Raw genomic sequence first — 12817 nt, forward strand, 5'->3', positions numbered from 1 at the left:
TATCCTCTTTTTTTAAAATCCAACAGTACATGAGGATGGACATTATCAAAAAGTAGAGACTGGTAGCTCTGCTGATAGTAGAGCAGTGGTCTCGGCCACCTGAACACTCTGTCTGAAAGAGGAGACACCAAACAATGAACGATGTACCAAGCACTGAATTAGAACCCAGTGACTGGAACTTTTAATGTCTGTTTCCTAATGGCTTGGAAGGGATTGCACACAAATTGGCTCTGTCTGCTAATATGTTGTTTCTCCCCTTCATCTTTAATGATAATGTGATGGAACAATGGGTAATTTTCATGAATATCTATTTGCTGAGCAATAATAACCTCTGGAAGGGTGAACCAAGACTATCCTATCTCTTCATAACACGAAATAAGGGAGGAGAAGAACACTCGGGATCTCATTTGCAGTCCAACAGAAGACAATGGAGTCTTTTTTAACAGCGAACTAGCAAAAAGCATCAGTGCAACCCTTACATGTGGAGATCGCTTTCTGTTGTAAAGGATTCATAAAAACACTTACATGCACACACAATCCTGCAAAGTTTTGAACTGCCATGCAAGCATTTCCTGTGAGGTACTGAGTAGCACTTAAGCAAACCTGGCATATCACCAGCTTCACATAAGGACAAGCCCTTGCCCTCTGCAAGCAGAGGAATATAGCCATTTGTACACAAGAGAAAGTGACAAAACACTTCGTGAGGATACTGTTTAGAATCCAAAATCTGACAAAAAAAGATAATCAGAAAGCCATGATTGACAGGATCACTAAGACTAAGGTGACACAGGAGAGGCAAATGTGAGACCTTTGCATGACCCCACACTGAAGGCTGGGAGCTAACGCGAAGCCTGTGGCATGATAAACCTGATGGAGCAGAGGACTGTATAGTGTTTTGGGCATGTAAAAGCAGAGGGGAGAGAGATACCTAAGGAAAAAAATAGTGGATGACTGGCATCAGGGAATGAGACAAAGAAGTCACAGCAAGTAGTGGAAAAAGTAAAGTATGGAAGATTGGCAAACAAAGCATCTGAAAGGATAGATGAGAGAAAATGGAGGAATACAAAGAGTTTCTATGACTTTTTTCTCCTCTGTGCCTTTTAAAAGCCTTTAAGCCCAACTATATTTGTAAGAGTATTTCATCTTTCCAGATTACCAAAGAGATTACAATGTACTATTATACTAAGGCAATACTCTGAAACCATAGTTAAAGATCATGAACTCCACTCTGCAAAATGCTATGTAAAATAATAATCCATATTTGCAGGCTAAATATCCAAGACTACATAAAGAAAAAAATACAGTAGGTAAATGGGACTTCCTGCACATCTAGATTTCACCTCAAGTTCTTACATAGTCTCAGTTATGTTTAGAGAGAAATGAAATATTATGTCTGCTATGCCACCTTCAGAACCTAGCTATTACAAAAAAATAAAGTTAATATAAAAATACACTATAGAAATTTTAATAAAATATTAAAATTATCCAAAAAAATTAACATTCCCACCCAGAAAGTGTAGCCTTCTGATTCTGCTTTTTCAAATGCAGAAAAGGGAGCTCCAGTGCTGCAAACTGCATATGAGCACGGGTGGTTCAGGAAGACTGAATTTTACGCTTGTAGTTTGCCTATTTCGTAGCCACATTCTATTACCTAATAGACTATACCAGTCCTTCTCAGGCCCATAAAGGGATTTTTTTCCTCTTTAATTTGCTAATAGCAAAGAAAGAAAACAAAACAAAGATTAAGAGGCAATTTTCTATGTGGTGCATAACCAGGATAATAAAGAGAACTCCTGCTGGTGGCATGTTCTTAGTGAGTAATGCACTTCATTTGCTTCAATTACCTTGACCAAGAAAATTACCATGTTTATTAGTGCTTGCTTATCCACTAGTTACAACGCATCAATTCACCAAGTAGATGCATCTCAGAGAAACTGTGTCCTATCACAAGAACAAAATCTCAACACACCAATGAAACAGACCCACTATCAACCCTCTGCAGAGTCTCCAGAAATGCTTGATTACTGCAAGAACACCAGGGACACAAGATGATACTCATGGCACTAAGCCCCAATCAAACTGAGATGAAGTAAAATAAGGCCAATACTGGGCCTTCTGAAAAATCCCAGTTAAAACCACATTACAGTCATAAGCACATTTAATAGAGAGGCTAATATATTTCCTTAGTTGTTTCCAGCTAATCAATGCATTACTTAAAATTGTAAACAGATAGAATGCATCCACTACACTTTGTAAGCTTGAATTGAAAAGACATTAATGTGTTACAAAATAAAAATATTTCTCTTAGTACTCATATTCCTTCTGCTTAGGTTTTTTTTCCAGGGCTTACCACTTAAGTTCTTGGATTTGAATTTCTGCAATGACTGCACTGACAACCTGCAAATTAAATAGAAAGGTGGTGTGCTCTCTGTACCAAAATGGATTAAACTTGCTGTAATTATTGCTGAGATGTATTTTCCTGGAGCCTTTAAATTCTAACCCTTCTGCAGGATGCAGTTATCCATGCTATTTTGTGCATGACAGCCAAGTAGGTAACCTGAAATTAAAAAGATAGTGAATTCAGAAGTTTTTCATTGAAGATTAAATGAAGTGAGTAGGGGAATAGGAATGTCATTATACATCATTATACAGACTGAAATGTTGGTCTTTTTACCCTTTCCTTGCATTATTTTAAAATTATATACTCATAATATTCATATATACTTATTTCTGGTTGTATAAAAGGAAGAATTTTTTTTTAGAATATGTAAGAAATTGAGGGTATAATTTGTAATATTTTGCCACTGATTGATTTCTTTAATCAAAAGTATTTTGTGTAAATCCTTCATTGAATTAATATTTTTTCAAAGTAAGAAGAAATCTTTTTGTGTAAAGGAAGAAATTATAATTTTTCAAAATATTATCTCTGCTATTATCTGTTGAGTCATTTTTAGGGAAAAAGGCAAAGCAATAAGCATTGTGACAGGTAGACTACTGTGTGCAGCATAAAACATTTATATTTAAATTGCATTTATTTTTAAATCACATCTGCACCAAACATTTGCACATCTATCAGTGTTTTCCTTGATAAATCTAAGAGACATATAAGCCTAAGACATCATGTTTACTATTATTTAGTAAAATAAAACTGATTATTACTTTGTGAAAAGCATAAGTATGCATGTCTATATTTAAGCTTGTCCAACATGTTTTGTTAACACACTGTGTCTGCACTTATTTACTCATTTCCCATCTAAGCTATCTAGGATTAAAACATCCCAGGTTGTACAGACAAAGAGAGGAACAGAGGAAACAGTGACAGGTGGAGATATGAGAATCAGATGAGAAGTCAAACAGATCTGGCCTCCCAGTCTTATTCAGTGCCCTGGATAAATGACACTCAGGAGAAGTGTGATGATCTGTGTCTGCAAGGGACATCCCTGCTTTGTTGCTGAATTTGGAAAAAAACATATTTACGCCTACAGAAAGGGAAAGGATGGTCTCAAATAGCTGTAATTTGAAGACATCTCAGAGGAATGAGTTCTTTTTCTCACCAAATTTCTTTGTGATCTTGGGAAAGGTACATGAAGTGATTTTCTACACAGGTTCTGTATAACAGTTTACCACTAATGAAGGTAGAATTGCAACAAAGTCTTATCGAGGTAATTTTATATAGTCAGCATAGGCAACAATATTACATGGCTTGAAGTTCAGCATATAGTAAGAATCTGCCAGGGTTCCCAGTAGTGAAGAAACTTTAGTTGCCATGCAAGCTGAATCTATACTGCAACTTCTTTCTCTTTTAACTTTGCTAGTTGAAATATAGTTGCCTGAAGATTTTATCAGCTAAAAGATTCTTATCTAGGTATGCACACCTCTGTGCACTGAAAAATATGGTCATCATACAATTATTACCTTTGTCCTAAATCTTTTTCCTTTGAAAATAAAACAAAACAAAACAAAAAAGTGAAACAAACAAACAAGTGAGAAAATGAAAATGTGCAAACAGTCACAAAGTGAGGTAAAAGAGAAGGGAGAATACTTTTCTCCCATGTTCACAGAGCACAGGATGAATTATACTGAAAGAAATTTATGTCAAGAAAAAGAATTGTAAAATGAAGATAGTGAAGCACTAGAATAAATTCTTCAGGAAGATTATGGAGTAGTCTGAGCTAGATGTCTTTGAGAACAGGTTACACAAGAATCTGTCAGGTATACCTCATCCTGCTTTTAGCTGCGGGGACTAGGATTATAAGATGTCTCAAACTTCCCTGCAGTCCTAGGGTTGTATGATTATTTTTGGATCTGTATGAAAATGGATGAGAAATGAAAGCCTCTATTAAAAATTAAGTTTTTCAAATTTTGACTTTTTTTGGTAATGCTTTAAAAAAATCACTGTGGGAAATTTCATGGTGTTTTAATTTTAGCTTTTATTTCTCTGCATATTAATAAAAACTGAAGAATAGAAATTTGGAAGAAGGATTTGTTCTGTGCTCACGAGCTATGTACAGCACTGGATCATACTCCAAGACTTTTTTTATGAAGTCATAAATTATTATATGCTTATGTAAATAAGTTATGAGTTTGCATTTAAATGCATTTGAATGTAGCAGATTTTATGTGTATATGATAGGAAATATCTTTAAAAATTCCTGATAAGTGGCAGATCTCCCAGATAGATTTAGTCACTTACAGATAAGAAAGCCTCAGTGACACAACAGCACCAGATAAGGAAATAAATGAGACATGACTTCCTTAGAACATTATACCTTTGTTCTAAAGCAACTAGTATTAGAAATTATGCTGTGCTTATCTCTGCATTTGATTTCAAGAACACATACTTAGGGCCCCAAAAAGCATGATTTCTTTATAAAGACTCTGAACAAAGGGAAAGCCACGCATTCCGATGGACAGTTTTATATACATGTTTTCCACATAAAGCTTGCAAATGGTTATGACCCGTTCTTTCTTATATGTATGTAAAACCAAAATGAACCCAAACATCATGATATCACTATGTTTACATTAATGAAATATGTAAGAAAATATATAGTAGGACAAAAGTAACATCAGTTTAAAATCAAATTTCATTGTGAAGAATAACTCAATTTTAAAAATAAAAACAAAATTAAAATGTATTTTGTTCCTTTTATTGTAAAAAAAACTATATAAAGCTAGTCATTCTGAAACATGACATAATTTTTTGTATCACTAAAAATGGGTTTCTCTCACTTTATTTGCCAGGATTGGCTCAGATTTGATATGAAAAAAATAATAATCCACTGAAAGAGTTATTAGGCATTGAAATAACTTGTCCAGGGTGGCGGTGGAGTGACAATCTCTGGAAGTATTCAAGAGGCATCTGGATGTTGCCCTTGAGGATATGGTTTAGGGATGATTATGATGGTGCTGAGTTGACTGTTGGACTGAGTGATCTTGAAGCTGTCTTCCAAAATTGATGATTCTGGGATTAAAGGAAGAGGTGATGTGTCAAAGGAAGATACTTGTTTCAAAACTGTTAATGAAAATTAAAATTTAATTAAGAGCTTTTTGAAAGTCAGTGGAATCTAATGAGTCAACAGTTTGTTCCAAGACTTGAAGATAATATATTTCTGTTAGAAACTCACTTTCTTAGTACTTGAGCTGTTAAGATTTTTGGTAGCAGTGGACCACGTATACAAGTTAAGCCATTTACTCTCACTTTCCAAACCTTATAAGGTTTGCTGAAAAGGGTCTCCTGTTATGCTGCATAGATTCTTTTGCTTTCCTGGGAATCAAAGCCTACAACAGTTTTCATGATCTTAACTAAGATATTTTTGAAGTCTGTTACACTTGTTTCAACTGCTACTCATTCATATTAAAAAACTGCCTAGAATTTTGGTCATTAAGGGCTTAGAAACTTTCTTCATACCTTTAACTTACATTAATTCATTGTATTTCTATTCACATTTATTCTTCTTACAATGTTCTTACTGTTCCTCAGCTCAAACACTTCTTTTCCCTATACGGTTCTCCACCAAAATTTGAATTTATAGACAATGATCCTATTGCATCTCAATCTGCTTTGCTGTCATTTCTAAAGCCATGTTCCCAATAGCCTTGGCCATTCTGAGACTTTATAGTCTCCTATATGAATTCACCTTTTGAATACAGTTGGTCAGAATAACTCTCACATTGGATTCTATTCGTGTTAATGCTTCATTCCCTAGCAGTATGTCATATGCATTCTGGAGTTAAATTTGCAGCAATGTTTTTCACAACCAGATTACACAGTGCTCATAGGCACCTTGCTGTTGACTAAACACTCAGATATTTATCCTTTTGTCACCTGCATCTGATAATCCCAGCACTTTCAGAAGAAATTCTATATAGCTATGTATTGTCACATCCTTCTGAAAATTGAATTAGAGATTCTCAATAATTTATTCAGAAAAACTAATTTTTTTTCAAGACACAGGTCATAAATACAATCATAAATCACAATGTCATGGGTCAATAAAAGCATTAAAAGCTCTACTACAAGATCAAGAACTCTGTTTCCTTGTAGTTAGGAGAAAGTTTTTTAAGTGCTGCAAAAACAAAAGGGTTATAACTGAAATCAGCAAAATGTGGTATGGAAATTTTTCAGGCAGCAGCATAAATTTATGAAATACATTTTCTCAGGGGTTTCCTGCTAGACAAAAGATGGACTCAAACTCAGCTATTTGGCGTTCATGGCCAAAAAGCAAGAAGTAATTAAACTCTAGATTGCAACTTAGAAGAGAGTAAACCTCATATATTCTGAAATAACCATTGCATTTCTTTGTCTCTGTTTATTTGAACTCTTAACACAGAAAACTTGCAAGCCACAGTACTTAATGGCTGCTGCATACATTAGCACTCTCAACACAGTATTTCCATAATCTGTTTCAAGGCCATATTCTTTCGCTATGCTACGGGTGTCTAAATATTTTCTTATGGTATGGTGAGAATTAAGACACTCTGGTTTTATTGACTAAACAAACAAGTCTAAGCCTATAAGTTAAAAAATAAAACCTACAAGTGAAAAATATCAGAAAACTACATTATTCTTATAGGTCTCATCTCATGTTACATATATTGTTATTGTTAAACAAAATATGTTTTAGGTAATAAGAAGAACGCGGGCATTGTATATGAGTTGCAATCCTGACTTTCATTGCCTAGGCCACAGGAAATTATTATTTCCTCAGGGAATAAACATTTCCACTCTGCAAAGGACTACATAGTATAGTAAGTAAAATAGACCTAGGCTTATTGTAACATATTGCACAAAGGTCAGAGATAAATTTGGTTGAAGAATAACAGCTTGGAGACAAATCCTAGCACCACCTAATGTGAGACAAGTTGTCTAGTTTGTTAAAAGTGATTTAGTGACATTTGAATGGGCTTCATTAGCCATGGCAATTTAAAATGCACCTCCACACAAAGTGAACGTACAATAAACATCTTCAAATTAGCTGTGCTCAACATGAAGCCTCTTCCATCTGTATTAGCAAGTGAAAATTTAAAGTAAGAATTTAGTTACTAGAAAATAATAGAGGAGAAGGCAATGAAAGCCAAATGAGAAGTAGGGCAAGGAAAATCAATTTCTCATCAACTATGGGGCAAATAACTTTAAACCAAGTCACATAGATTCTAATCAGTACCAAACAGAAACATAGCTCCTCTTTGCTGCACTGCAACGATATAGCACCAAATTCATTATAGAGAAGACTTTAACATTTTTTGGAAGATCTGTCAAATAAGAAGACATTTACAGGTTATACCTAGAAAGCAGACAGAAGGGGTCTTTGGCATGAACTTGTGACAAGTGTATTTAACTCTAAGATAGCTAATGTCCTGAGCAAGTACAGCAACAGCAAAGACTAAGAATTATTTAAAATTCTTTGCAGAGAAGCCAAAAAACTGATGGTGACATCTTAGCTCAAAACAAGAAAGGATTTCATTACATTGCAGATGGTCTGAGCAATGGGAATATGTGACACAAAAGGAACTGTGATGAGATTACAAAATTTATCAGAATTGCTTTGATTAATCTCATCTGGGGAGTTTTAAAAAGTAGACACTTCACAAGACTTGAGTTACAGAAATGACAAGCATGTAATTCCAGACTTCTGCTTCTCCTGCTGCTTTTAACAGCATATCTCCACTTTATCCAATGGTGTTTTGCTGAAGGATTTTCACATGCTTAAATTATACTTCCTTGGGCACCGTGATGTGTGTTGTGTCTCTGCTTCTCCAAGAGCTATACACTTCCCACTCTGACACTCTCCTTTTTTAGTTACAGCTCCTTCTGTTAGGAACTTCAAAGTAGGTTTACATCTTGAGGAGACATGGTGTTTATTCAAAGATCACTTTGCAGTGGTTTTCATTTCTCCCCTACCTGAGGTGCTGTTATACCATTTCCCTCTACTCACCTTTGGGAAGATTTTCTCAAGAATCTGCATGTTTCAAGCATACTTAACTTTTGGTTCGTTGCTTTTCTTGTTGTAACATGCAGATCCCCATGGCATTTGGGACAAAGTTGAAAGACTGTTAAGAAAGAAAGAACAATTCTCTGCTGTAGCCCACATATTGGTTGTAGCTTTCGGGGGTTTGGTGCAGGGGTAGCAATTGTGACTGTGTGGGAGGAGGCCTTGAGTTGCCCTCTGCCAGGCACAGCCATTTCCATTCAGCTCTGACATCAGTGTGTCACATCAGCTGAGAAGTGTTGAAAAAAATCCCATATACTGGTCTCCACATAGATGTCCAAATGTGTGGCCCAGCTGCCAGCTAAGTGGTACTTCAAAACATCCTCAGTCTGTGTAATCAGACAGTAGCAAGTAATTGCAGATAAAATTTCAAATATGAATAAACTCAAAAGAGTTGAACAATCACTTTATATTTGACTGTCCAGCGTGCATAAATCCTAATGAAAGCACTAGTTTCAGGGCAGAATGTGAGTTTGAAGGTATTTGAAAATAAATGATCCTCAGGTTTGAAGAAATGCTGTGAGTGCTGGAATATCAGCTCAGTGTTACTGTAACCCTGAGTAAAATACTAGAGGAAAAAGAAGAAACCTCAGCAAGAACACCGGTGCTTTGTTTCCATGAAAACTGATGCACTTTTTAACCTCATGTTAGGCATAAGAAACCATAAAAAACCTAGATGAAATCAACTTTCCCAATCTTAGGAAGCATGAAGTAAGCATAATCTCTACTTTCCCACCTGTATTTCAGTCTTCAGCTCAGTTATGTCCTGTCTTCATTAGGACATTACCATATAATAATGAGCACATTTTTATGCACAAGTGGGAAAAGCATGCCTTGTCACTTAATGAATACATCAGATTAGCTCTAGGCTTTACACAGCCACAGTAGAACTCGGTGAAAAACAGCAGTAGAAAGTCATTAGTGTAGTGGGCAATACCAGGTACCCTGATTTCCTCTGCTTGAAATAACACATAAACGGCTGCTGGCATAAGCAGCAAGAAAGATCTGGTAACTCAACTTTCCTCTTAGTATGAATTAAGTAATGTGGAAAAGCACTTTGCTGAATAAAAATCTAACCTTAATGTCTGACTTCAGCTCTGAAGTGGAATTAGCACTGTTTCCTTCCTTGGATTTCCAGTACATTAAGCTTTTTTTCCTTTTGTTTTAATTAGTGCACAGAGGCCAACTCCAGGTTTCCAAACAAATGAGTATGCTGATGCCCAGCTTCAGGAGATTGTAAAAAAAATGCGGGAAAGGGCAAATGTCTATAAGGAAAAGCTGAAAGACCCAGTGCTGTCTTCACCTGAAGGCAGTCCTACAGCCTGTAAGTGACTCCAGAATAGCTGTACATTTGTTCAGTTTAAAACTGAAAATTATTTTGTGGCAGCAGAAAATGCTGTGATTTGTTGTTTGGGGGGGGTTGTAAGCATAGTGTATTTATCTACTGAAAAGGGTCAGTTTGGGACTGCTGAATTGAATGTATCCCTGTTTCTCCGCAATAAGCCAGGCCCCTAGGTACAAATTCCCTTTGAACCCTATCACTGAAGAATCTGGGGGAAACCTTGGCAAGTTTTCTGTATTTTAAAATAGCTCCCAAATATGTGTTTTCATGGAGATGAATCTGAAACATACATATGATATGAGATAATATTAGTCACTCTGATATGAGATCTGCTTTGCAAATACAGTAAAAAAAGTTTTAGCCATGACAACAACCTTCTGGACACACTGAGGACTTTAAGTCCATGTTTTCAATAGATCAAATTCAGCTATTGTTAATTAATCACTGATTTTTGACAATATAACATAAAACAAAACAATGTTTTTCCTCTTCAGAGGAAAGTTTGACTTTTTTTTTCCCTTTTCACAAAGAATTGAGTGTAGTGATTTTATATTCTGACACGTTTAAGATGCTTTTTAAAGTCTATGTGCTTTTTAAAAGCTGTAAAAAAATGTTGTCTGAGGAATTAAAAATTATACTGTCTGACAAAGAAATTCCTTTTTTTTAATAACTTCATTGATCATTTACCTATTTTTTCTGTTTGTAACCATTTGTTTCCTAAATTATTATAGATCTAGTTTGTCAGTTTACTGCTAAGACTGTGTATTCTAATCAGTGGTAAAGCCACCAGAATTAATAGGACACATGCATGGATATTATCCAGCCCAAATATAGAAGAACTGGGCTCAAAAGAGTGCCACAAAACTTTTGTAGGCCTAGAAATGTACAAAACCATGGGCTTCCCACTAGGTTTACCTGCTGCATCTTGCATATTACGTCTCAGGAGGCCAAAGAGATCAGGCCATGGCACAGGTGTCTTTTCTTATCTCCATCCTCACTACATGCATTCTTTGCAACAGTCATGTAAAGAGAAATGCCCAGTTGCATTAATGAATAGCGAATTATGAATTAACTTTTTTCTTTTTGGTCTTATAAAAGGCATAACTTGTGGGCACGGTCTGGGGAAATACTGCAATAAAGATACTGTACTCTCTAACATAAGTGTCCTGTTTGTGATAGCAGATGCACATGTTTATACCAGGGGTGATTTTATTCTCCAATTGTTTTTCTAATGCATTTAGTATAATAAATTATAATTTTAGTAATTTCCCAGTGTTTTTAGAAGAGATTTTAACATGACGAAACTCTTGTTCGTGTTAAAACAGGGTGTGGTTATTGAGCCATTATTAAAACACCACATTTTGTGGCACTCTATTTGTCTAGCACCAAAGAAACCACCCCCACCAAAAGAAGAAAAAAAAGAAGAAAAACAAGAAGAGAAGAAAGAGGAGGCAAAAGCAAAGCCAGAGGAGGATCATTACTGTGATATGCTGTGCTGTAAATTCAAAAAACCTCCACTGAAAAAATACCTGAAGCATCTGCAGCTACCAGAGACCATAGACTCGTACACAGGTGAATTAAAAGCTATGCAATAGAATGGAGTAAAGTTGTATTGAAGTGACATGGTGTTACATAGCACCTGTGACCCACCATAAGATACGCATTCCAGTTTGCAACTCAGAGGGATGCAGAGGTTGTGCCCTAAATAACATTTTTCCAATGAGGAAAAAGACATGAAAAGTGACACCAGTTGTAAAGATGGTATGCACAAACATGGTATGCAAACCAGCCAAAATTAGAAGCCAAGTTTCTTGAGCTATAATTTGTACCATTCATTAGGGACAAATAATTATTTTGTTAGTTATAACACACATGAGCAGCATGCAAAATTATAGTGTCAAGTTTTTTCAGATGCATAAAATTCTATCTCTATTCATTTGCAAATTCCCTAAGTGACTCCTAATTCCAATCTATATCACTTTAGCAGTGTGTCCCATTGAAAAAGGGAGAATGCTGGGTTGCTCTGAGCAGAAGTATTCCCAGAGACTATAGTAGAATAAATGTGTCTGAAAGAATGACTCTAAGTTCATGCCTGTAAATTCAATGCTTTTTCTTTCAGATCGTCGTTATGTAGGATGGCTTATGCTTGTGACAATCGCCTATAATTGGAATTGTTGGTTTATCCCCCTTCGCTATGTGTTCCCATATCAAACCCCAAGTAACACAATATATTGGTTTGCCATTGATGTCATTTGTGATATCTGCTACCTCTGTGACTTACTGATCTTCCAGCCCCGAGTGTGCTTTATAAGAGGAGGAGATATAATAGTAAGTATTGGAAGTGGGATTTCCATGGGTAGTAGTTGTGTGTTAAAGTAGAATATAAAAATTTCTTCCAGTATGATGCTTTTTCTTCTTGCTGTGTCAAATCTATGTAACTTTTTTTTTATCAAAGGATCCATATATTCTTTTTCACTGACCTTCCATTCTTTACTGATCTTCCATTCTTCTATGTAGAAGGAAACATATCCATTCATAAAAATAGAAAAAAATAGATTTGAAAGTAACAGATGAGAGCAGTTGAAATGGGCATATAGCCCTCAATAGGAGTAAATTCGTGAAGCTTCACTTGAATCAGTGATTATAGGACATCTACTCATGCATGTATACATCTGTTTATATGTTTGTGTGAAACTTTCTGCTTTCTGTTTGCTTTGTACAAGAATCATAGTTGAAGATAGTGCATATTCTGCTACAGCTGGACAGGATATGCTTGTTTTTTAACAGATTGTGAGACTGTGATTTTATTATTTTCTAAAATCAGAGCAAATCCCTGTAGTATTTAGGATACTTTGAAAATAATTTATTGGAAATATTATCTGTTGTGGAACTATATACATTCAATTTTAATTCTTGATACTGTTTGGCAGTTATCTTTTTATAGAAAAATGCAAAATAAACTTTTAAACAAGTATCTGGAAAG

At 35.4% G+C, this 12817-nt stretch overlaps 1 protein-coding gene across 1 annotated transcript in view; it reads left to right on the top strand.

Annotated features, from left to right (window-relative positions):
• The window catches only part of CNGB3 (cyclic nucleotide gated channel subunit beta 3), a 58451-nt gene that overhangs the window by 14002 nt on the left and 31632 nt on the right, over nt 1-12817 (top strand). The window contains exons 4-6 of the mRNA XM_071554219.1: nt 9665-9816; nt 11218-11406; nt 11954-12162. Coding sequence (XP_071410320.1) covers nt 9665-9816; nt 11218-11406; nt 11954-12162 — 550 coding nt within the window. The remainder of the gene's footprint in view (nt 1-9664; nt 9817-11217; nt 11407-11953; nt 12163-12817) is intronic.

The sequence above is a fragment of the Pithys albifrons genome, chromosome 4 (genome assembly GCF_047495875.1).
Source record: "Pithys albifrons albifrons isolate INPA30051 chromosome 4, PitAlb_v1, whole genome shotgun sequence".
Classification (NCBI taxonomy): Eukaryota; Metazoa; Chordata; class Aves; order Passeriformes; family Thamnophilidae; genus Pithys; species Pithys albifrons.